Source organism: Apium graveolens, chromosome 10 (genome assembly GCF_009905375.1).
Source record: "Apium graveolens cultivar Ventura chromosome 10, ASM990537v1, whole genome shotgun sequence".
Lineage (NCBI taxonomy): Eukaryota > Viridiplantae > Streptophyta > Magnoliopsida > Apiales > Apiaceae > Apium > Apium graveolens.
Genome location: NC_133656.1, coordinates 37442321 through 37468045, shown reverse-complemented (window position 1 = coordinate 37468045; position 25725 = coordinate 37442321). Strand labels below are relative to the sequence as shown.

The 25725-nt window shown below is 35.2% G+C and overlaps 2 protein-coding genes across 2 annotated transcripts; both read left to right on the top strand.

The window, feature by feature from the left end:
• The first annotated feature begins 18941 nt into the window (after positions 1-18941).
• LOC141690513 (uncharacterized) lies at positions 18942-20607 on the top strand. The gene is made up of 4 exons (XM_074495306.1): positions 18942-19356; positions 19466-19718; positions 19803-19869; positions 20017-20607. The coding sequence occupies exons 1-4, from the start codon at positions 18942-18944 to the stop codon at positions 20605-20607; spliced, it is 1326 nt and encodes a 441-aa protein (XP_074351407.1).
• A 150-nt stretch (positions 20608-20757) lies between these two features.
• LOC141690512 (uncharacterized) lies at positions 20758-21440 on the top strand. Its single transcript, XM_074495305.1, has 2 exons — positions 20758-20830; positions 20935-21440. The coding sequence occupies exons 1-2, from the start codon at positions 20758-20760 to the stop codon at positions 21438-21440; spliced, it is 579 nt and encodes a 192-aa protein (XP_074351406.1).
• Positions 21441-25725: the final 4285 nt, after the last annotated feature.

Below are 25725 nucleotides of genomic sequence, written 5' to 3'. Positions count from 1 at the left end.
TTTGGTTACTTCGATTCTTTCCTGTTGTTGTATGCTTATACATATATATATGTATGTATACGGGTGTGCAATTGGCTGTGGTCTCTGTGCTGTTTTATTTCCGGTCGCCACCTCCTTTCTCCGATTCCGGCGAGAGGTGTGAGGCGTGTTGTGTTGGTGAGCCGCTGCACGCACTGCGTGTGTGTGCGGCTGGGTTCCTGCTCATCTCTGTGGTTTGTTCGGTTGTGCCTTGTTGGGCCGAGTTGCGCAGTGGATTTATTTTATATAATCCTGAAATTTTATTTCTTTTTTTTTATGCAGGAATTATTGAGTAAAATTCGTGATATTATTAATTCGTGTGGGAAATTATTAATCAGTGGAATTTATTCAGATACCCGAATATTTCGGGCACCAATAAATTTTTCCGCCGTACCGTGATGACTCGTTACGAGCGGACGGTGGACGGTGATGATATAATTCTGAGTCCTAATATTTTAAAATAAATAAATAAAATATGAATAATAATAATAATAATTAATTGATTTAAATCGGTGGTTGAGAAATTGTGAAATTTGGATTGTGTGATTTGTTGGATTATGATTGGTTTGGACTGAATTGATTGGTTGTGATTTGACGTCGAGTTGTTCGACGGGTAGGCCGATAAACAGAGGTGCTGCCCGAATTTTTGGAAATTAAATTGAAAAATTCGGGACATACCCTGTAATTATCAAAACGTCGAACGAGTATAAATAAGTATATACATATATTCTGTGTGAAACTTGATTGTACGATGTGTTAAACTATTTTGCCAAATCGATAACCCTGATTTCATAAAATTTCGAGTATACGTATTTTCTGGAAACAAACATCAAACCGATTTCTCGAGAACGTGAACCCTGACTGTTGGATGTGTTATTGTATTGTAATAATGTATATAATTACGAGTCGGGTTTGAATATCGTTGCGTAGAATTGGTGTTGAGGATATGTCAAGTATACCTAGACGTCTAACGTAGGTTATTTCGGCTCTGTAGGTTCTAGTCGAAGGACTCAAGAATTGATATCGAACTAAGATAACCTAGTGATCAGTCGACGAGCGCAGCGAGGTTCCCAATCGAAGGACCTGAGCGTTGAAGTCGGATCCAGGATAGTCAAATAGTAAAGCGGTAAAGCCGAGTGTCCCGAATCGGTTCAAGGTCAATCAGAGATAGTTGTAATGCTCTGCAAGGTAAGTACCCCTGACCATTCTTTTATGGTTCAGTATATGTGAATAACTAAATGTTGTACTTTCATAATGGAACAGAAACGTTTTAAGTTACTTATCCCCCGTATTTGAAAATGTTGTTTAAAATTATGTTTTGGGGAAAAGTAACTTCTGAAAACACCTATCTCTAAATGTGATTTAAATGAAAAGAGGATTTGAATAGTGTGTTATGACAGAATTGGTTTTGAAAAAGAGATAGGTAAAAGTGATTTTTGAAAACTGGATAAAACGATCAGATATGGGATACGTTGGGGCCAGAGTGGGCCTAGTGAGGTGGCGTAAGAGGTTAAATCGGTTGTGCGCACTGTATAACCGATTAGTCCAGCAGGTCAGAGACCTAGCTAGTCTCTGAGTTCCGGAATAGGTGAATGAGATGGCAGTTGGAGCCGTCTGGTGTTGATAGCCTGATCAGCTGTCTTCACATATCCGCTACGTATCTGATTTGGTTTTGTGATTCCCGTAAGGGCATGAGTAGTTGATATAGCGGATTTGGAAATGAAAATGGCGTGCTAGAATTATTCTCTGGTATTTATACACAGCACACTACTGAAGTTATTTTTTTACAGAGCATGCTAATTTTGAATATCCAGTTTATGAATGTTTACTTGTTTTCTAAGTGAGTTTTGAATTCTATTCCTATAACTGCTTTACTTTAAACTGTTTTACTCGTTATTCATATAGTGGTGCTGCTGAGCAAGAAATTGCTCACCCTTGTAGAATATTTTGTATGTATTGTAGATGTCTAGGAGATTCTTGTTCGGTAGTCAGGGCAGAGTTCCAGCTCCTTTCGTGTCAGGCTCCTCTGAGGTAGTTGTGCTCAGACCAGATGAGGTCTGTTGAGTTGCTGCATTAAATTAGTGGTCAGGATTGTGTAAGGTAATTCGGGTTGTGTTAGTTGAGTAACCTAAGTTATACTTAAACCTGGAAAAGGTCTTGGTAAAAGGGGTCGTAGTTATGTATTATTAGTGAGTTGGATTGATTTATGATTGTTATTGTTGTTGTTGGTGACGTCAACTCCTAACCCCGGGGTTGAGGCCGTCACAATAAGCATCTTCCTTTCAGAATTACTTCTACCTTAGCAGAATTCTTCCTCATAGGAATTTCTCTTCCATCATCCTCGGTCATCATCGGAGTATACTCTATCATTCTTGCACCAAAAATTCTGAGTAAATCTCTTATTGCCTTCAGAATATATTCTGAACATTTCCTGGTAACATCATAATTTACCTCCAGTAGATAATGAATATATTGGAGCTCTTTGATAGATTTCTTCAGCACATCAGAGTCAGATAATCTATAAGTTCTGCCATCAATCAGAAATAAGATCAATTTCTCTTTTTCTTCATAATCATCATGAGTATCTATCACTACTTGAGCAGAAAATACTTTGTCAAAGTGCTATCGTGTGATCTCTTCAAATGGCTTGTCAGTCAATGTGAATGGATCTCTAATATCAACTTTTATCCCAGTCTGGAATTTTTCTCTATCAGAACCTAATCCAGAAGTGTCTCTAGCTTGCTTGGCTTTTACCCCAAATACTGTAAGTTGATTCAACATCTGATTTATCTTAGGCTGAACTGGAATATAATTGTTCCATAGCAGCTTCTTCTTGTCCTCTAATGTTAAGCTGTTTATGTCAACTTGAGCAGTGTCAGAGGTTGATGTCTTGATGAATTGGTCAGGATTTGCAGTTTTATCTGTAGCTTGCTATTCTGAAATATCTTCAGGATTTATTAAGTTCTGAACTTCTTCACACTAAACAACTTGAGCTATGTCAAAGGTTGTCTTAGATTCTTTTTTCATCCTCTTTCTCTTCAGAGTTTCAACTGTTTCATCTTCAGCAGCAGCCTCATCAAAGACTTGAATCATCTTGCACAAAGGATCCATCAGAATTTGAGGAATCTTCATCTTCTATTTCTTGACTGTCTCCCCAACTTTTCCTTTTCCCTTGTCTTTGGGATCAGTAGTAGTTTGAGATCTAGTCCTTGATCTAGGAATCTCTGTGGTAGATCTTTCTCTTATCACAATCCCCTTTTCTTTTGGCCTTGGTGGCTTTTTAGCATCAGAAGCTTTTGACTTGGGTTTGCTCTTCTCAACAGCAAATTTAGCTTCTTCTTCTCTTAATTTCTCTAAATCCACTCCCGGATTATCCTTAAGGAATAGTCTCTTGGCCAATTCTTCATCAACATATTGAATTTTGGGATCTTTATAGAAGAATGTTGCTTTCTTTCCTTTGAATTTCAAAGTCTACAAAAACTTCTGTGACTCTTGGCTTCCAGCTTGGACTATCACATCAGAAGTAGTTGTCAGAAGTATCAGCATTTGTGATCAACAAAGCAACATCCTGATATGTTGGCTTCTTTCCTTCCTTATTCCTGCCTTGCATAGCAGATCTATTAGAGTTCTTGCTACTTGTCAGTTGAGTGGGAATTCTGCTCAGCTGCTTCCCTTGACTTTGACCTCTACTCTTTTCAGAGTTTCGCTGGTCATCTCCATGATCATCCTTTTTCTTCAGTGTTTGGCTTGGTGAGCATTTGGACTTAACTACCTTCTCTCCCTTTTTGGCATCATCTGACATGAGTAGAGAAAGAAGGAGTTCCACTGAAGATTGGATCTCATTTAACTGTGTCTGTTGAGCAGCTTGATTTTTTAATACCTCATCCAGTTGGGCCTGCTGCTTGGCTTGAACAAGCTCAATAGCATCCACTTTTTTCTTGAATTGGTCTGATAAACCTCTTCTTGTCTAAATCTTGCATCATGGCTAGCTTATTAGCTGTTTCCTGAAGTTTATCAATCTTTGCATGAGTCTTGGAGTGTTGACCTTGTAGAGTTCTTGTACTGAGAGCAGTGACCTTTAGTTGATGCTTGAAGTCAGAACTTGTCAGCAACTCATCAACTTTTGAAACATGTTCTGTCAGAACATGTGGGTTGGGAATAAAATTAGTATCATTCCATTTATGCATCCACTCAGCCCTTCTAAAGGTTTCCTCCCATGGAACTGGAGCAGCCTCTTCCTCAAACTGGAATAATGCCTCTTTTCATATAGGCACTGGAGTGTTTACTGGAGCTGACTCTCCAGAACTTGCTAGAATCTCCTCATCTTCAGATAACACCAAGGTGTGTGTGGCTGTAGGAGACTCTAAAGCAGTTGCAGCTTTGTCTAAATTCTGATCTTCAGTTTTAAGATCAAAAATTGGTGTTGTTGGTATCTCATCCTGTAAAATTGGAGAAGAAACATGAGTTGGTTGTTTTGTAGTTGAAGCTTCCAGATATAGAACAGTAGGTATATTCAAATTATGAATATCTATTTCAGGACTTGTCTCTTGTTCTTCAACATCATCTGTAGCTTTGATTGGAGAGTGAGGTGGAGAAATCACAGATTCTGGTACATGTTCTGATATGTGGACTTCAGGAATTTCATATTCCTGAATCAAAACTTCTTCAGCTGCTGACAAGGCTTCATTCACAATAGGTTCTGATGAGATCAGAGATTCCTGATCCCCTTCCTTAGCATCTTCAGCATCCTCAGGTTGAGTTTGTGCAATATGCACACCTGCTCTCACCTTCCTGAATTTTGATTTTCTAGATGGAGGGGTGACATGATCAGTATCAGAATGTGAAGACCTCTTTCTTTTTTGAATGCCAGAAGGTTCAGCTGCTTTCTCCTTCTGAAGAGTTGACTCTTCAGCTTCTTCTGTCACAGGCTCTGATGCAGGAACCTGGACCTGTTCTTCTTCATTTGATTCATCTATCAGAATCAGCCTTCTCTTTCTCCTTGGTGGAGATTGAGGAACAAATTTAGCTCTTGAGGTTTTGGGTCTGGAGGATGTGTCATATTTTACAACTGGCACCTTTTGAGAAGTACCAGAGGTTGGTTTGGTTTTGGATTTGGGTCTGGACTGTGAAGTGCTAAAAACAGGTGCAGATGTTGGTGGTTGTGAGGTAGACTGTGGTTGTTGTGTAGTGGATGTTTGTGATGGTGCTACATCAGGAAATATGGCTGTGTAAGTGCCTGGGATAGTGTTGACCAAGAACTGTTTGACAGATTGGGGTATTTGGCGAGGTCTTAGTACCTCCTTCTTGTTATCAGCAGATAACAAGTCAGTAAATACCCTTTTATGTAACTTAAAAGGTTCCATTAGGTCACTGAACACTTGTGGCTTATCAGGACAACAATAACTATAAATTAATTGACAGAACCTAGCAAAATATACTACATTTGCATCTTCCTTCATTCTGTCACCAATATAGCCTAACACAGCAGATGCATAATCAAAATGAGTCTGATGAAAAAGTGCATACCCTATTTGTTGACTCATGATTGGAATGGCATCGAAATTGGAGCATTTGTTAGCAAAAGTCTTTGTGATGCAATCAAAGAAGAAGCTCCATTCCCTCCTGATGTAGGGCCTCTTCAACTGTCCTAGCTTGGACAAGCTTTTCTCATATCCCAAGCTTGCCATCATGTTCTGAAGAACAGATTCTCCAGGTGCGGAATTGTAAGTGCAGTTTTCAAGAAGATGAAGAGCCTGCCTCACTGTAGTAACATTTACCATATACTCATCTTCTCCTGATGAGAAGATGATGCTTGGAGATCCGGTTTTACCTCCATCATCATAAATTCCAGTCTTCCAGAACTCCAGCACTTGTTTACTAGAGATTGCTTGAGGTTAGGTCAGAGCATACCCAATCTCACTGTGAGCCAAGAAATCCTGAACATAGTGAAGTTCTGAAGGAGCTTCATCCTTGTTGAAGATAGCAGAGTAGTTGTTTGGGACAAACTTAGCTCCATTAAAAATAACATCCCTTGGTGCCATTTCTGTTGAAAAATCAAGTGAAAATTTTATGTTTGCAAAGTGTTTGATAAAATGCCTGTAAGAGAACGTCAGAAAATAAGAGAATAAGAAAATAAGAGAGAGAGAGAGAGAGAGAGAGAGAATAGAGTAAAAGAGTGGGTAAAAGATTGTATAATCTTTTATCTCTGACATTTAAACTCTGCACATGGAAACGTCTCTTTTTGTGAATTAGAACCGACAGCTTTACACTTGGCAGCGTGTAATCAGTTAAAACATAAATAGTGGGCACGGTAAACATGCAGTAATTATTGCAGACCTGCACATACCAAAACCAACACACAACCCACTAACAAATGACTATGGCTATTTTTATCTCACCTAATTATTTTCTGAGAAATATAACTGTTACAGTAAATACCAAAAATAAGTCAAGTAAATAAATAATGCCACGTAAAATTAATTTTTGGTAAATGAGTTACAACTGCCATCAGAATTAATGCTGTTATTAGAATATTTCTCCAGTAATTAGAGAATGTGAAAAGTCACCAAGAAAAATTAATTTGCTTTTCTAATGCATATTACTTAATACCAGCAATGCACTTGGATCTTCCCTTTCACATATTTACTCTAGATCTCAAAGGAGTACCTGATTTCAATTTTTCTTTTCTTTTATTTTCTTCAGATAAGTGAGGCTTATCAAGCATGTAGTTCATCCTTAAGATTTACTGATATCACAATTTGACAGATAAGAAGCAATAATCTAGTTTGTGACTTAGTAATAAGATACAGGAAGTAAGTTTGACTAAGATCAAAATCAGAATTGGCTTGTGTTAGTGATTTCCACATAAATAACTAATTCAAACATGGGATACATAGTTTGTTAAAGACTACTAAGTCAGCATCTAACAAAATAATCCTCATTGGATTGAATAGTCACAGAATATTCAAAACACTTTCAGAGTTTATAGAATCACATCAGATTATAAGCAGTGTTTAATATGTTACAATTTAAGCACAAATTATATTGAGATAAGAAAATCTGTAAATACTGATCATAAAGTCTGATGTATGAGAACAAAAACTAAACAGATTTTGAGAAAGAACCTGAAACCATTCCAAGTTCATTTACCAGTCTTGTAAAAATAGCTTCACATAGTGGTTTTGTGAAGATATCTGCTAGTTGTTAATCTGTTGGAACAAAATGCAATTCCACTGTACCTTCCATCACATGTTCCCTTATGAAATGGTACCTAATGCTGATGTGCTTGGTCATTGAGTGTTGAAATGGATTTCCTGTCATAGCAATAGCACTTTGATTATCACAGTAAATGGATATTTTAGAAAATTCTAACCCATAGTCCAATAACTGATTCTTCATCCACAGAATCTGTGCACAACAGCTTCCTGCAGCAATATACTCTGCTTCTGCAGTTGATGTGGAAATTGATTTCTGTTTCTAGCTAAACCAAGAAACCATTCTGCCTCTAAGAAATTGGCAGCTTCCACTAGTGCTTTTCCTATCTATTTTGCATCCTTCAAAATCTGCATCTGAGTAACCTATTAGCTTAAAATCTGATTCCCTAGGATGCCACAATCCTAGATCAGCTGTACCCTTTAGATACTTGAAAATTCTTTTCACAGCTATTAGATGAGGTTCTCTTGGATCGGCCTGAAATCTTGCACAAAGACAGGTAGCATACATGATATCTGGTCTACTTGCAGTTAAATAGAGTAAAAAGCCAATCATACCTCTGTAGTTAGTAATATCTACTGATGCTCCAGTATATTTATCTAACTTGGTGGCAGTGGCCATGGGAGTTGATGCAGTAGAACTGTCTTGCATTTCAAATTTCTTGAGTAGATTTCTGGTGTACTTGGATTAACTGATAAAAGTACCTTCTTCAGTTTATTTGACTTGAAGTCCCAGAAAATAACTCAACTCTCCCATCATACTCATTTGATATCTTGACTGCATTAACTTGGAAAATCTTTCACAAAGTTTTGTATTTGTAGAGCCAAAGATGATATCATCAACATATATCTGTACCAAAAGTAAGTCCTTTCCATGGTTGAGGTAGAATAAAATCTTGTCAAATGTGCCTCTATAAAATCCACTTTCCAGAAGGAATTGAGCCAAAGTCTCATACCATGCTCTAGGAGCTTGCTTAAGGCCATAAAGTGCTTTGTCAAGCCTGTAGACATGATTTGGAAATTTTGGATCTATAAATCCTGGAGGTTGTTCAACATATACCTCTTCTTCCAATTCTCCATTGAGAAAAGCACTTTTCACATCCATTTGAAAGACTTTAAACTTCTTGTGAGCAGAGAAGCCAAAAAGATTCTTATGGTTTCCAACCTAGCAACTGGAGCAAATGTTTCATCATAGTCAATACCCTCCTGTTGAGAGTAACCTTTAGCAACCAGCCTTGCTTTGTTTCTTGTAATTATTCCATCACTGTCAGTTTTATTTCTGAACACCCATTTTGTACCAACAATTGATCTATCCTTTGGTCTTGCTACTAGGGTCTAGACGTTATTTCTTTCAAATTCATTTAACTCTTCCTCCATTGCTTGCACCCAATCAGCATCTTGAAGAGCTTCTTCCACTTTCTTTGGTTCAGTCTGAGATAGAAAGGAATGATAGAGACATTCATTTATTGTTGTTATTCTAGTTCTGATACCTGCTTCAGGATCTCCAATTATTAAGTCAGGTGTGTGTGATTTAGTCCACTTCCTTGCAGATGGAAGTTGATCTCTAGAACCGGATCCTCCCCCATGATCCATGCTGTCTCCATCAGCATTTTCTGATGCTCCCCCTGAAGTAATGCTCTCTGAGATTCCAGAATTTGAGTTGGATCCTTCAGGAATTGAAGAATTAGAGTTTCTAGAATTGTCAGAATTTGGCTCATCAGAACTTGATGAATCAGAAGTTGAAGAGCCAGTGACCGGTTTTGATGCTTCTTGAGAGTCTTGAGATGTGGTATGATCATCAGCTTGCTCCCCCTGAATAGGTGCATTTTCCTTTAGAGCAGTTACCACCGTTTCAATGACATCAAAGTCTAACCCGTCAGAACTTACAGGATCAGGATTTAGGTCATCAGAATTTACAGAATCAGAATTTACATCTTCATTTTCAAATCTCAGTTGATCATGATCATTGAAATCTTCAAGTACAGTAATCTTTTTATCATCAAAAGATACATTGATAGATTCCATGACAACCCTTGTTCTTAAATTGTAGACTCTGAAGGCTTTTGTGGAAAGTGGATATCCAACAAAAATTCCTTCATCAGCTTTTAGATCAAATTTTGACAGCTGTTCAGGATGAGTCTTAAGAACAAAACACTTGCATCTAAATACATGAAAGTATTTCATATTTGGCTTTTTTTTCTTCACCATCTCATATGGTGTTTTTCCATGCTTGTTTATGAGTGTAGCATTCTGTGTAAAATAAGCAGTCTGCACAGCTTCAGCCCAAAAATAGGTTGGTAGCTTTGCTTCATCAAGCATAGTTCGTGCATCTTCAATAAGAGTCGTGTTCTTTCTTTCTACAACTCCATTCTGCTGTAGAGTTCCAGGTGTAGAAAATTCCTGCTTTATTCCTTGCTCTTTGCAGAACTCTTCCATGATTGAAGTTTTGAACTCAGTGCCATTATCACTTCTTATCATTTTAATAGAATCTTTGACTAACTTTTCCAGCTGTCTGACATGATCAGTTAGAGTAGATGCAGTTTCATTCTTCTTGTGCAAGAAATACACCCAAGTGTATCTTGTGAACTCATCCACTAAAACCATAGCATATTTCTTCTTTGCAATAGACATGACATTGACTGGACCAAATAGATCAACATGCAGTACGTTATAAGGCTCAAGAATTAAGGATTCAGTTTTGCTCTTCAATGAAGATTTTCTTTATTTTGCCTTTTGACATGAGTCACAAAGACCATCAGGAGCAAATATTGATTTTGGCAGTCCTCTCACAAGATCTTTCTTTACTAGCTCATTTATGTTGTTGAAATTTAAATGAGAGAGTCTCTTGTGCCAATTCCAGCTTTCTTCAGTTGATGCTCTGCTTAACAGACAGATTGCAGAACCATCAGAATTTTATTGAAAGTCTGGTTTCATATATGTTACCATGTATGTAACCTTTCAGAACCACTTTTCCTGTAGAATTACTTACAACTTCACAGTGTTCTTCAAAGAAATTCACATGATAACCTCTATCACAGATTTGACTCACACTTAGCAGATTGTGTTTAAGTCTTGAGACAAGACCTGATGTTTCAATTATGACATTCTCAAGATTGATATTGCCATATCCCAGAGTCTTTCCCATATTTCCATCTCCATAAGAAACTCCTGGGCCAGCTTTCTCCACAAAGTCTGATAGCAGGGCTTTATTTCCAGTCATATGTCCTGAACATCCACTGTCCAGAACCAGGATGTTTTTCCTGTTGCCCTGCAATCACAAAGACCACTATTGATTAGTTTTAAGGACTCAGACTTTCTTGGATCCTTTGGCCTTGTTAAGTTTGTTAGCATTTGCAGCGGATTTAGTTTCAGAGTTTATGCTAACATGCTTTTTATCAGACTTTATATCAGACTCTGCATCAGAATTTACACTAGAAGGAATTAAATTAATTTTCTTTAAAGAAAGTTTTATTTCATAATAATCATAGTACAAACTATGATATTCCTTACAAGTATAAATAGAATGCCATAAACTACAAGAAGCAAGAAGAAGGTAAAGAGTTTCCACAATTATAGCATTTCTTTCTAGGGGCATTAGGAACAGGCATATAATTATTACTCTTATTCACACCTTCCTTTCCATTCCTATTTTTCCTAGCTTCCTTTACCTTGTTCACATTTTTAATCTCTTTCAGCTTATACTTAAACTGCTTCCTTGTCATTAAGCCAATGTTTACCAAAGCTGGTTTATCCTATTTTAATTTGTCAGAAGTTGACTTTTCTTTGACTTCTGTTTTAGAGTCTTTCATCTCTTCAGAATCAGACACAACAGTTTTTGCAACAAATTTAAAAGGATTTACCTTTGGCTTTTCAGTCTGTTTGATAACAATTGGCTTAATTGGCAAAATCCCTTTCTCACTTTTACCATCTTTATAACCTAACCCCTCTTTCCAGTTTCCACTACTTAGAATTTTTTGAGTTGTTCTTCCTGAGTTAGTCCAAAACCTAATGATTTCTCTTTCTTTTTCTAATTCAGTTTTTAGATAATCATTCTGTTTAAGCAATTCATTCTTAACATACACAACATTATCTCTCTATGTCTGAATAGTGTTCATCTTGACTAACTCTTCTTCAAGATAGCTATTTCTGTTTTTGTACTTTAGATTTTCAGATTTTAATCTTTCATTCTCTAAATTCTGATCTCTATAGCTAATATAAATGTTTTTCAGAAATAATCTCAACTCAGTAATATCTTCTGTATCAAAAGCAAGAGTTGATAGAGGTACCTTTAGTTCAGCAAGATCAGAACTGCTATCAGCATTTTCCATTAAGGCATAGTTCACCTCTTCTTCAGATTCCGAACTATCTGCCCAGTTTTCCTTCTTTGTGATAAGTTCCTGGCCTTTATCACCTTTTCCTTTCTTGCAATCAGGAGAGATGTGGCCTCTTTCACCACAATTGTAGCATTTAACATTTGAGTTGTCTCCTCTGTCAGACTTTCCTCCTTTGCCTTCAGTCTTTGTGAACCCTTTCTTGTCAGAACTTCCACCTTTCCTGGAAAACTTCTTACCCTTTCTGAATTTCTTGTAGGCTATCTTTGTGATACCCTTCACCATAAGAGCACACAGTTGCATCATCTCTGCATCAACATCCACTTCAGATAAATTTTCAGGTTCTGAGTCATCATTATCAGAATCTGATGACTCTGAATCAGACTGTATGATGATTGACTTTCCTTTTGCCTTCATAGAGACAATTGGCTTTTCTTCAGTCTTTAAAGCAACTGTCTTAGACTTCCCTCCATGCCTCTTCTTTCTTTGCTCCATCTCAAGTTCATGAGTCTTGAGCATCCCATAGATTTCATCAAAAGACATATCAGCAAGTTCATAGTTATCTCTTATTGTAGTAGCTTTCAAATCCCACTTTTTAGGAAGAGCTGGTAGGAATTTCAGATTTGAATCTTCTGGATCATATTCCTTATCCACTAGTGACAGATCATTCAACAACTTTGTGAATCTGTCATATGTATCTGTTAGTGACTCATCAGATTTTGAGGCAAAGTGCTCATACTCCTGTGTGAGTATTGTCTTCCTGTTCTTATTGATGGCATTGGTTCCTTGACATCTCACTTCCAATGCATCCCAGATTTCTTTTGCAGTCTTGCATCTAATCACCATGTTTGACATGACATTGTCAAGTGCACTATGAAGCAAGTGTGTTACTTTTGCATCCTTGCCTAGTGAAGAGATGTCTTCAGTGGTGAGTTCTTTTTTTTGGGAATAATCTTCTGTGGCTCATTCCCAACTGCAACAGAAAGCTTTATGGGCTTGTGTGGACAATCATAAATTCTGTCTATATATTTTGGATATGTAGCTTCCATAAACATGGCCATCTTCACACTCCATACAGGGTACTCAGACACCCTGAGCATAGGAACCCTAATGGTTTCATATCTACTGGTGTTTTGAATGGGTTGAACCTTTGCAGGTTCCTGAGGGTTTAGTGTTTTTGATTAAAAAGGCATGATTGATTGTTTGTTTGGATCTTAACTGTTTGTATGCTTAACAGATTGGCTCTGATACCACTTGTTAGGCCTCAATGATACTATTGAAGGGGGTTGAATATAGTATCTACAATCAATTCGATTATAAACACAAGTATGTAATAGAAAACAAGTTTATTCAATATATCAATCTCTGTTACAGTAGGTTTAATCTACTCTCTCAGTGATGTATGATATCACTAAGAGCTGCTAGGGTTATAATGAATAATATTCTCGTGAATGATACCACATACAGTGTAAACCCTAATCTGTGTTTATATACTACACAGTTACAAGATATCTTCTAATTGATATGATATGTTCTGTTTCCTAAAATACATCAATCAGAGATTATCTACTGTAGTCCTTTAGCTGTACAACTCTCAAAGCATATCTTCTTTTGTTTAATCCAGATACTCTCCTGTAAATCATCCGCTTTTCATCCCTGAAGTGTATCCGCACTTAAGTTCTGATGTAAGTCCTGATGGCTTAAGTTCTGATAACTTCCTGTCTTCAGTAAGTTCTGATTTCCAATTAAGTTCTGATAGTAAGCTCTGAAACTAAACAAATCATATTAGACATGACATCACAAATATATCTAACAAAACAAACCAGACTTGAGGTGTGGGATAAATGTCAAAAGAGAGTAGGCTCTGATCCGAAAAATCCATTTCACACTACTCCGACTGCCATACATATTGCGGTAGTCTCAAATATTTTTAGTGTCTATGCATGCTTGTTTAATTTAAAAGTATTACAATTTTCTTTTATTCTAATTTTACTTGAAAATTGTGTAGAAACGCTATGCCACTATACTTGAGCGGATGTGCGTGAAGGTTGCTCAAACAGGCGAGAGAGATGACCCATGAGATTGGTGGATGGAAATAACGAGGGTCCCCGAAGGTGAAAAGCCAAAACAACTATATGGTGGCATTACTCAATGGTCGAGCCACCGACCTCATTCCTATACTAGCTACACGCTACATGGATTCCACCTGAGGCGAAGCCTGCTCATCCTCATCTTCTCCAAGAGCTCGTGTAGCCATCCCGGACAATTCCTATCTCTTGATTGTTAGAAATGTTTTTAGAATGATCCGCGCCAATCCATATCGATTCGCTCGTGAGCTATCCGATGAAGAGATTGCCACATTTGCACGCACCGCCCTTGAGACCTCCGATCCCTCTTCTAATCCAAGTCAGAGGCTGTAATGGAATAATCTCAATGGTGGTGAGATTATTCACATTGTCGAAACATTAATTAAAGATATTATCCAAAAAATCAAAAATCGAGTTTAACAAGTAAATTTAATTATGCTTTATTTCCGGTTGAAGCGATATTTTCCATTCTATTTTATTTTTGTTTATTAAATTGGTTTAAATTGGTTTATATGCGTACATTAGAACAACTTGCTTTGGAGGTTGAAAAATATTATACCTCCGAGGATAGGTTTTAGTCGATGAGGATGGCGGCAGATGTAATTATGGCGGTGGCGGTGCTAATGTCGGTGATTGTGGCAAAAATAATGATGGTGAATCATTTTCTTCAGTTTCTTTGTCGGATTAAGTATAAAGTGTTATGGACTTTGATTAGTTTGAAACTCTGAACTTTTGTTGTAAGTTAAGACAATTTCGATACATTGTTTGTTGGATGTCCGATGTTATCAGCCTTAACATTAATAGTACTATCTCAGTTTCTACGGAATTTAACTTTGTTTCTTGTTTAATCTGTGTGTTTGTGAATGGTTTATTGGTTGTTTGTGTTACATTGTTGGTTTTGGAATTGTATTGTTCGTATTGGAATTGCAATTTTGGTTTTGGAATTGTAATTTTGCCAGAAAACCGACCACCAGAACACATAACTGACCATATTTAAAAGCAAAATAGACCGCATCACTAAAAGGTGGTCGGTTAAGGTGTGATCAGTTATGTCAATTTTACATCCTTTTTGATGTAAAATCGACCATATTTGAAAATTTGACTTCGGTCGATTTTAAGTGTATTCAAAATATTATATTTTGTATTGGGTTAAATATCAAAGTGGTCACTTAACTGGAGGGCATATATCAAAAAACTAATCCAAGTTATCGGGGACTCATTTGCACCATTCAAGTTGCAAGTAATGACAGTGCCGTTAAATTAAAAAATGGATTTGACGAAAAGAAGTTGACCTCGGTGTTGACTAAATTTTTAGATGGTATTTACAATTTACACTCAACATGCAGTAACTAAAACCAATCAACAATTAGATTTAATTGAAATAATATATCAATCAACATTGAGTTTTAATGTAACATGTATAATTAATTTGGGTATTCTTCCCTCTTTAATAAATCTTTAAAATCCTTGAAGTAACACTCATTTACAAAATTGGAAAGATTCTCTTAAATAGATATAAAAAAATATCAATTCTTACAAAATTCTTATTACCTATTGCATGAAAAGAAGGGAGATACTGTTGTTCACGATGATGATGTAAGAAGATTGAGTTAATATAATTAATAATTTTAGAAAGTAAGCACAAGATGAAACTGAAGTATTTAAATTAGATTTTAATTAATATAGAACTATTTCTTTTAGGTAGTAATAATTAAGAGTATGCTAGAACAATTTTAAAATTTTATATATTTTTGTAGATTTGAAAATATTAAATAATTTTTTTTGTATGCAATATATATTGATAAATCTTGAAAATTTTAAAATTTAAAACTAATATTTCCTAATTAAATAAAAATTTGTATTTTCTCTAAATTAATGAAGAAAGAATATCTGTTAAACATAAAAACCAAATATTTAAATTTTAACAAAATTAAAAATAATTCGCAAAAAATATAAAATTTGAAAAATTGATTTACATTCAATCTATATATTTATTCAATCAAAGATGTACAGAAAATCACTACTTATATACAGATATATCACACAGGTGTCAGCATATATATAATCTTAAAGGCTACTATTTCCCATATAACATTTACCCATAAAATTTACCCATGCCATGGCCCATGACCCATGACCCATTTTATTTTTTTACACATAAAACTTTATAATATACACATATCCATGGATCTTTCACATTTAAATTAATTATAACCTATTTTAGAAGCTACCCTAATATACACTTAACTCACTCCCTGATTGTAGCAACTTCATCCTCAGGCTGCTGCATAACTTCATCCTCCTCTGATCTTTTCATTCGTTCCATGCTCCGTTGATCTGTTGTTAATCATGGATCCACGCTCTTAGACAACCTCTTCAAGGACTTCACTTATAGGTTTGTTTTTATTATGAAGTCTTGTTAATCATTATGCACGTTAATTGTTATCTGATTTGGTTGGTTTGTGTCTTTATGTTTGAAATGTTTGATTCGTAGCCGAGATTCATCAAATCAGGATGCAAATCAATCTTCTGTGCTGCAGCCCATCCCAAGTTTGAATGTTCCTGACTCTTCTGGTATTGTATCTTTCTTTGTCTTTCTGTTCGTATGTAGATATGAATATATATCATGTTCTTATATTCGTTTCATGAACTTAGTTGTCAAGCGTAAAAATATTTGTGTTGGCCAAGAAAATCTCAGTCTCAATGTTACAGTTTCAAATCAGTAGACACCAGGTTCTGTACTATCGTCTGGTAAGTTTTCCATATCATACATATCTTATCTGTTACATAAATTAATTTTGAAACTCATGTGTAACATATGCATTTTGTAGTGGGAATTAGGCCTCCTTTACAGCCTTTATCAAATGAGATAAATGTTTTGCTTGATTCCCCCCCCAAAAACCTTCTAACTTTGTTGTTGATGTATCGTCTAATAAAAGCAATAGATATTCCTTCACAGGTATGTGTAGTTTCTTTACAAATGTTCAGTGCAGATGTTCACTTTCTGTACCAATGTTCCTTGCAGATGTATGTTGTTGTGTATAATTTTATTGTCTGTTATATTTGTTGATTGCTAGATTGAAACATATGAGCAGAAGTGTGGGATTGAGACATGTTGGTGGATCAAATAACACTCCTTGCAGTGTATCAATTTCATCTATTTTGGGTATTACACTTGAAGAAAATAACACTCCAACAGCCAAGAACATGGAAGGAGCTGCTGCATTGTCAGATATTACCAATGCATCGTGTATGTTATATTATAACTTGATACTGAAATTATGAAGTTTGTATGTTCTGTTGCATTTGCTATATGTTTAGCACTATATTGTGTTATTGGTTGCAGCCGTGAAACGTAGAATACGTGGTCACAATATTGAGAAGATTTTTACAAACCCTGTCTATATGTTGTCTTTTAATAATTTTGTTTTAAATAAGTTGTTATGATTTCCTATTTCATTATTGCCCCTAATCAGTTTCTTCCATTACTAACAATGTATATTAATAACTCTGTATTTTATTTTATTTTTGTTCATCAATCATCTTTATCAGGAATTACAGGTGTAGAAAATAACAGTGTAGCGGTGAAGAACACAAAACCATCTTCCACGCCTTCAGATATGAACAATACCATGTGTGCATTACCTATTAATAAAATTATAAGATTTTTTTTATTTTGATGGGAAAACAATTAATTTCCATTGTTGTATTTTGTTGCAGATAAGAAATGTAGAGTACGTGGTCCTAATTTTGAGAAGATGTATAGAAATGCCATGAGTACATTTTCTTTGAGAATATGTTGTTTTCTAATTTTTGTTTTAAACTTTACAGAATGTAATTGATTAATCCCACTTTCTTCAACAAAGGAGATGTGTACTCAAGTATTTGTTTACTATGCAGCTGTGAAACGTAAAGGACTTGTATGTCCTCTGTGAATAACGGTGACGCATCTTCAAACTCTAATCCCATCTTCGAACATGGGTGAATGAGCCAACATGGGACGTCTTATTTACATAGAAGTTGTCATAATCCACATGAATCAAAGTTAAGAAACATTGCAGGAAAGAATAAATGTCAAGTATCTCCTGAGAAGAGGAATTTGATTTCAGATTTTAAAAATGTGGTTGAAATTGACAATTCAGAGTCTAGTGATTCAGATGTTGGAATTGATGATATGTACCATGATGACCTGGATGGTGTGATATTGAATCATAATTTGTGGCGTGGATATATGGATCTTGGTCCTCCGTCAAAGTTGTGCAATAAATGTGGTACTACTATGTGGAACGAAGAGCGTAATAATAAATCATGTCCGCGTAAAGAGCCCATATTTTCTATGTGCTGTCGGAATGGTCAGATACATTTTCCAAAATAAAGACTGCCACCAGAATCACTAGCTTCTTTGTTACTTGGTGGTGAGAAATCGAGGCATTTTAAATAGTACATATGCGTGTACAACTACATGTTCCAATTCACTTCCACCGGTGGTAAGATTGATAACTCAATAAACAGAGGTATCTCACCATATTGTTTTCGCTTACAAGGTCAAAACTATCATTTGGTTGGGAGTTTAGTACCGCTGGATAGATCTTGCCCCAAATTTTGCCAGCTCTACATATACGACACACAGAATGAGGTTGAGAATAGAATCAATGCAATGAGAGGTGCTTCTGACAATGTTGATCCAGATATTATCGAGAAACTTTTAAGTATATTAGACAAGAATAATGGGTTAGTCAAAGCTTTTCGTAGGGCTCGGAATCAGTTTGAAAATGAAGATCTGGATGAGTTTAAGTAAGTCGTCATATTATCTCAATATTCTAGTGGGAGACCAAACCATATTACTCCATCTGATGAAGTTGTTGCTTTCATTGTTAGTGATGATACGGATACCGGTGGTTTTAGAGATACGGTTGTGAATTCCAAACAAGAAGGATCGAAGAGGATATATGAAACATATCCAAATTTCATGCAGTTGCAATATCCACTACTATTTCCTTGTGGAATTGAGGGGTATCATAAACATATACCTCTGATAAGCAATAAATACTCTGAAATAGAGAATTTAGATGATGAAAACCTTGATCCTGACTTAACACAAAGGCGACATGTTTCACTAAGAGAGTATTATTGTTACAAGATTATGATACACACTTCTGAAGGTATTTTTTAGAAGTAAGCAATGTGATTAGAATATAAAATACGTAATGAATTAGTGCATATTCTCACCATCATTTCATTAATTTCAGGTTTAACGCCACACCTTTCCGGACCTTTTATGAAAACAATATGTTATGGATCAGTTTGCTGCCATTGAACAATATAGATTAGACTGGGTTTCAACGCATCAAACTACCATCCGTGCTGATTTGTATAATTTTGTACGTGATGCTCTCAGTAAAGGAGACCATGATCCAATATATGTTGGAAAAGCTGTTATACTGCCTGCTGCATTCACTGGATCTCAACGATACATGTCTCAATACTTTAAGGATTCCTTGGCGATATGTCGTGCAATTGGTCATCCATCCCTATTTCTCACCATGACTTTCAACTCAAAGTGGCCAGAGATACAAGAAATGTTAAAATTGTTGCCCAATGTTGATCCTGTTGATGCACCGGATATTGTTTCTCGCGTGTTTAAACTGAAGCTTGATCAACTATTAGATTTGATTAAAAAGAAGAACTACTTTGGAAAGTGTATAGGAGGTAAATTAATTTTATTGGACACCGACAATTTTACATTTAATATTTTAAATCATATCTACACATGCATAGATTTAATGACATATTTTTTCTTTACTTACGTTTTGCATAGTTATGCATGTAATTGAATTCCAGAAGCGTGGTTTCCCACACGTGCATATGCTAATCTGGCTGAGCCCTGAAAGTAGACCTAATTTTATTGAAAAGGTTGACCAGTTGGCTTCTGCTGAAATACCAGATAAGAATTCTGATCCAACAGCATATGAAGCTGTTAGAAACTACATGATGCATAGACGCTGTGGTAAAGACTTATACACATCTCCATGTATGGTGAAAGGAAAATGCATGCGTCATTTCCCAAAGAGGTGTGAATAAATAGAATGATACATATGTTCTGTAATAAGTCTATTTTATTATTAATGTCGACGCATGTAATTTTTTTTTTGCAGATTAAATGGTAATACCTATTTTGACGATTATGATTTTCCTGTTTATCGGAGGCGTAACAGTGGTAGAGTTATCAACAAAAAAGGGATCAACCTTGACAATCAATATATAGTTCCACACAATCGAGATCTTATGTTGCGGTTTTAATGTCATATAAATCTGGAAATTTGCAACAGTTCAAGATCGTTGAAATATCTCTTCAAATACTGTTTGAAGGGTCATGACATTGCTATAATGTTGTTGAAGAAGAAAAGTAATAAATCAGGGAATGAACAAACTGCAAGATCCGTGAAGAATTTGGATGAGGCAAAGAATTTTCTTGACGGTAGATATGTTTATGCATCTGAGGCATCTTGGAGGATTTTTGGGTTTGACATTCACCATCGTTCCCCAAGTGTTGAACGCTTACCAATACATTTTCCCGGTCAGAAGTACTTGAATTTTCAGAGTTCTGTAGATTTGGAGAATGTGTGCAATAACGCGACTTCCAAAAATAGTAAACTAGAGGCTTGGTTTGTAGCTAACAGTGAATTTCCACAAGCTCGAAATTTTACGTATTCTGACTTTCCCACCCATTTTACATGGATAAAGAAAACTGCTAAATGGAAGCTTAGACAAAGAGGTGATGTGGTTGGGAGGTTAGGAGAGGTTCATGCAACAACTGGTGAATTATTGTATCTTCGAATGTTGTTACTTATATGTAAAGGTGCTTTATCTTTCACTCAGCTGCGAACTATTGATGGAACTACATATGATACATTTAAGAAAGCATGTGGTGCTCTTGGTCTATTAAATAATGACAAGTAGTGGCATGATGCTTTGGAAGAAAATGCATTCTCATCTATGCCAATCCAAATTCGGGCTATGTTTGTTAACATCCTGGCAAATTGTTCCGTGTCTGATCCACTTGCGCTATAGGAAAAACACTGGCCAGTATTGTCAAACGATGTTCTTTATATGAGGCGCAAGATTTCAGATAACATTCATTTAACATTGTCTGAGTATGAAATCCAGAACTACGCTTTAGCAGGTGTGTGATCATTATTAAATACATGATACGTCTGTTACTTTGTAGTATTACTTTTATTGTTTTTAATTAGATATCAGAACATTTACCATTGTGTTTTTGTGCAGAGATTGAAAAGTTATTAAATGATGTTGGTAAGTCCTTAAGAGATTTTCATATGATGCCATTTCTTGACGAACGATTTTTTCACAGCTTTGCCAATCGTCTCATTGTTGAGGAAACTAGCTACAATAAAGAAGAATTGAGACTTAATCACGAAAAAGCTCATAAAAATCTGAACTCAAGGCAGCTGGATGTATATAATGCAGTTGTTGATAATGTTAACAAAAATAAAGGTGGAATGTTTTTTATTTATGGGAGCGGTGGATGTGGTAAAACGCTCCTTTGGCAAACTCTTTGTTCATGTTTTCGATCAGAAGGAAAGATTGTTCTTCTTGTTGCAGGCTCCGAAATTGCTGCTACACTTCTTCCGGGTGGCCGAACAGCTCATTCTAGGTTTAAAATACCGCTTAAATTTGATCAAAGTTCTATTGCTGGAATAAAACATGGTACAAACATTGCAGAGTTGATGCAGCACACAAGTCTTATAATATGGGATGAAGCTCCAATGTAGCATCGCTATGCATTTGAAGCCGTGGACAGAAGCTTGTGAGACATAATGGCTGCCGTTGATGTAGAACAAGGAAAAAGACCATTTTATGGTATTACAGTTATTTTTGGTGGCGATTTTCGACAGATATTACATGTTTTGCCTAAGACCGGAAGGGCTGAAATAGTGAATGCATCATTTAACAAATCCCGAATTTGGAAATCTTGTAAGGTCCTTCTTCTCAGTCAGAACATGAGATTACATTCAGGTAATTCTGAAGCTAGAAATAAAGTAATAGTTGACTTTAGTAAATGGCAACTTAAGATTGGAGACGAAAAAGTTGAATGCATTGATACTCATCGTGCAGATGTTGAAACTGAGTTTGTAGTTCCTGATGACTATGTTGTCAAGAGTCCCTTGAAAAGTCCCATAAAAACCCTAATTGACATTGTATATCCAGATTTTCAGAATAATATACATTCACAGGAGTATCTGAGATCGACATCTATTTTGACTCCAACAAACGTTGTAGTTGATGACATCAATGCGCAGATTCTTGAAAGAGTTTCGGGTAATGTGCATACTTATCTCAGTCAATATTCAACTGAAGACAGGGGCGTTGACGATAATGACTTTGATTCATCATTTCCAGTAGAGTATCTAAACTCCATTAATATGCCATGTATTCCTAAACATGAGTTGAAAGTAAAGGTTGGAGTTGTTGTTATGTTGATGAGGAATTTAAATCAGATTATGGGTCTATGCAATGGTACAAAGATGATAGTTACTGGATGAAAAAAACAGTATAGAATGTCAAGTTCTCTAGTAGATCTCAAGTTGGTACGAAACATCTAATTCCAAGAATCGATATGGTCCCAACAGACACGAATTGGCCATTTGAATTTAAAAGAATACAATTTCCTCTCCAAATATGTTTTGCCATGAATGTGAACAAGAGCCAAGGACAATCATTGGATACGGTTGAATTGTATCTTCCTTGACCCGTATTCTCTCATGGTCAGTTATACGTTACAATATCCCGTGTTACATCTCCAGAAGGACTACATATTCTTATTGATGACGATAATGGGAAAAGCACCAATATTACATCAAATGTTGTGTTTGAAGAAGTTTTCTACAACCTTCCTAAGTTATGATCATATTTGTTTTAACTAACTTATTGTAATTGTTTGAATATGAATATTTTGTACTTGAAGTCCTTATTTCGTGGTATGTGATTTGTTTAACAGTTGAATGTTTTTTATTATAATTTTATGTCATTGAGTTTTGTTTGGAAAAACAATTTATAGTATTAAAAAAGAACAAAAAAGAATGGCATGTATATAACAAAGCTGTATAATTAGTTCCCACTAATCCATCTAACTAACTTGATGCTGAGCCAATCACATTGATCCTCATCGTATCAAATAATAATCTATCCAATTAAAGGATATGTTTATGATTCAGTTATAGGCTGATTGGATTATCCCTTTACAGGCCTTATATCACGTATTAAAAGGGAAAGATCAAGTCCACAATATATGTTTATCGTGCACTTCATTCAATAACATGTCATCAATTATCATTCTCGTTAATGTAAGGTAATGGACTACAAAAAGACTACACGTCGTGTGATATTCTAAGTTCAGTACCTCCATTAAGAATAGAACATGTAAGCTCTCTCATGATTCGTGACTTTTAAATTCTAATAATAGATCATTTGGTTTAATTTAAATTACAAATTGTTTTCACAGAATCTTGCAGAGATGGAAGCCCTCATGTTTGAACACATTTTAAGTCTTGACAAATCTAGGTCAGATTGGAAGATCAAGGCAAGAGTTACAAGAATGTGGCCTACTATGTCTTCCGAATCAGGAATAACGAAAGGCTAGAATCTCATTCTTCTTGATGATTTCATTTTATATTGATTATGTTTACATTTTTAGAATGGATATTTAAAATTATACTTTGCCAATTTTTACTATGTGCAGAATACTCATATTCATGCATTTGCTTTTGCTGATACTTGGAAACTGATTGGGAAGAATATTGTTGAAGGAGTTGTTTATATTATTGAGACGTTTATGGTTAGGGATGCTTCTGAGAATTTAAAGCCTGTTTCTACAGACACATCTATAAGATTTAAAAATGCTACCACTTTCCAACCATGCACCGATTATTTTATGATTCCAAAATATAAATTTGAATTTATGGATTGGGGTGATTTTATGGATGAAGCCAGAAAATATGGTCCCAAAGAGAATCCATAATTTTCTATAGGTTACTTCTTCTTTCCTATTTGGCTTAGTATTATTCTTATTAACAATTGTTATAAAAGTTTTGACTGTAATCCATCTGTTTATATATTGTAGATATAATTTGAGTTGTTGAAGACTTTATTAAATTAAGAAAAATCACCACTAAGTTTGGAGATAGGGATATTGTTCGATTCAGATTTTGTGATGCAAAGTTATTCTTTTAATTCAGCATACAATTTTTTATTAATTTTTACATCATTATCAATCTTGGGACCTTGCTCTATAAATAATTAAATGTTTACTTGATTACATTATAGCAATAAGAACAGGGTAGGTATATGGGGAGATATGGCGAAAGTTGTCAGTGACCAATATGAGGAATATAACCATGAGGAAAATGTTATTGTAATCCTGACAAGCGCAAAGCTTGGAATATACAACGGTTTAATCTTTAGTATTTTATGCTATATACTAATTTGTCAATAAGGTTACACAAGGTTTTATTAATTTACATTTTATGTAAGATACATATTGCTTTAAAACTTTAAATACGCTTCAAATCAGTAGCTTGGCATCCTCGAAAGTGTACTTCAATCTTGATGATAAGTGTGTACTTGAGATGAGAAACTGGTACAATCTTATAAACTTTTACTCCTTTTCCATATTTTGTCAAGATTGCATATCATATGTACATCATAATGTGTAGGCTTGAACTTGAAGGCTACAAGCCATCGAGGGATGATGCGGATAATAGCTATGCGTCAACATTGGCCTCTTCTTATGAGTTTATAAATCTGAAAAAATAATTGACAATGTTGCTGGCAGTGTTGAGGTTAATTCATTTTTGACAGAAGTTTTAGAGCATTATCTTTGAATTATATGCAATATACTTTTCATTTATAACATTATCCTCAAAATTATCAATTACAAAAGAAATTGTATTGTGGTTTCACAATTGCTAAGTTGGAGGAAGGACATCCTTGGTTTTCATATTCATGTAGCAAATGTCATTTAGAAGTTGTTGAAGTTGGGAATAGATTTTAATGCGGTAAATGTAATCGCACTTTTCCAGTTGCTGAGAAAAGGTATTGACAAATAGGAAATAATATATTAAACATTTAGTTTGTACAATTTCTTTGGATTACGAAATGTTGAATTATTTAATAATTTTTTTCACTCACAGATTTAGTGTAAAGGCTGTTGTTGTGGATCAATCATTCTCATGGACCGTGTTGTGAAACGGCTCATAGGATGCTCCGCTTCACATCTTTATTTGAAGCAAACAAAGGTTTAATCAATTACATATTTAAAATTTGTTTCCAGATTATAAATTTTTTGCAATATAGACCAATTATTTTTAGGACTTAATTACCAAAACAGGAATAGGTAGCTGCTAAAGTGTTTCCTGCATTTCTGCATGACATGGACGGGAAAGAAATCATTGTTGTTATTGAAGTTCATGCAGCTAAAGATGTTTCTAAAAATTTTATCATCAAAGCCCAAGACATGTATGATTCAAACATGTATGCCATGTCAAATTCTGAATCAACCAATCATGTTGATTTCCCTACCCTTGATTTGTCAGAGGTATGAGATTTTTTTCATAAATTACTGTTATTGCATATTTTGGAATATAATTAAACATTATTGACTAAACGTTTGCATTATAGTCATTTGATCAGGCTGAGAGTTTAAAGACCCCATGATCTTGCAAATTCGTTAGTAAGAAGATAAAAATGGTAAATAGTAATATTAGCTTTTGAGTTAATCTTTTAACGTATGTGTGTCTTACATGAAAATGCTCTAATATTACAAGAGAAGTGATGATGTGCATCTATTTTGTGGCATGGATGGAGCATTCGATCTTGCAATCCAATTTCCTAAGTTTTTATTTATGAAATTTTTTTATCATATTAAACTCTAAACATTATTTCCGGTTGTTTCAAGTTTGTTTTTATATTATAATCTATCAAGATTGCGCTTTGGTTTTGTTTGTCATCTAATTCATAATTTTGGATAATCACAGTTTTCATGTTTAATGCAATGTTAAG

Bases quoted from the DNA above. Each gene is read 5' to 3' on its own strand.
- LOC141690513 (XM_074495306.1), top strand. From the start codon at position 18,942: ATGGATCAGTTTGCTGCCATTGAACAATATAGATTAGACTGGGTTTCA. The intron at 19,357-19,465 runs GTAAATTAATTT...CGTTTTGCATAG, and splicing joins CTTTGGAAAGTGTATAGGAG to TTATGCATGTAATTGAATTC. The intron at 19,719-19,802 runs GTGTGAATAAAT...TTTTTTTTGCAG, and splicing joins ATGCGTCATTTCCCAAAGAG to ATTAAATGGTAATACCTATT.
- LOC141690512 (XM_074495305.1), top strand. From the start codon at position 20,758: ATGAGGCGCAAGATTTCAGATAACATTCATTTAACATTGTCTGAGTAT. The intron at 20,831-20,934 runs GTGTGTGATCAT...GTTTTTGTGCAG, and splicing joins CCAGAACTACGCTTTAGCAG to AGATTGAAAAGTTATTAAAT.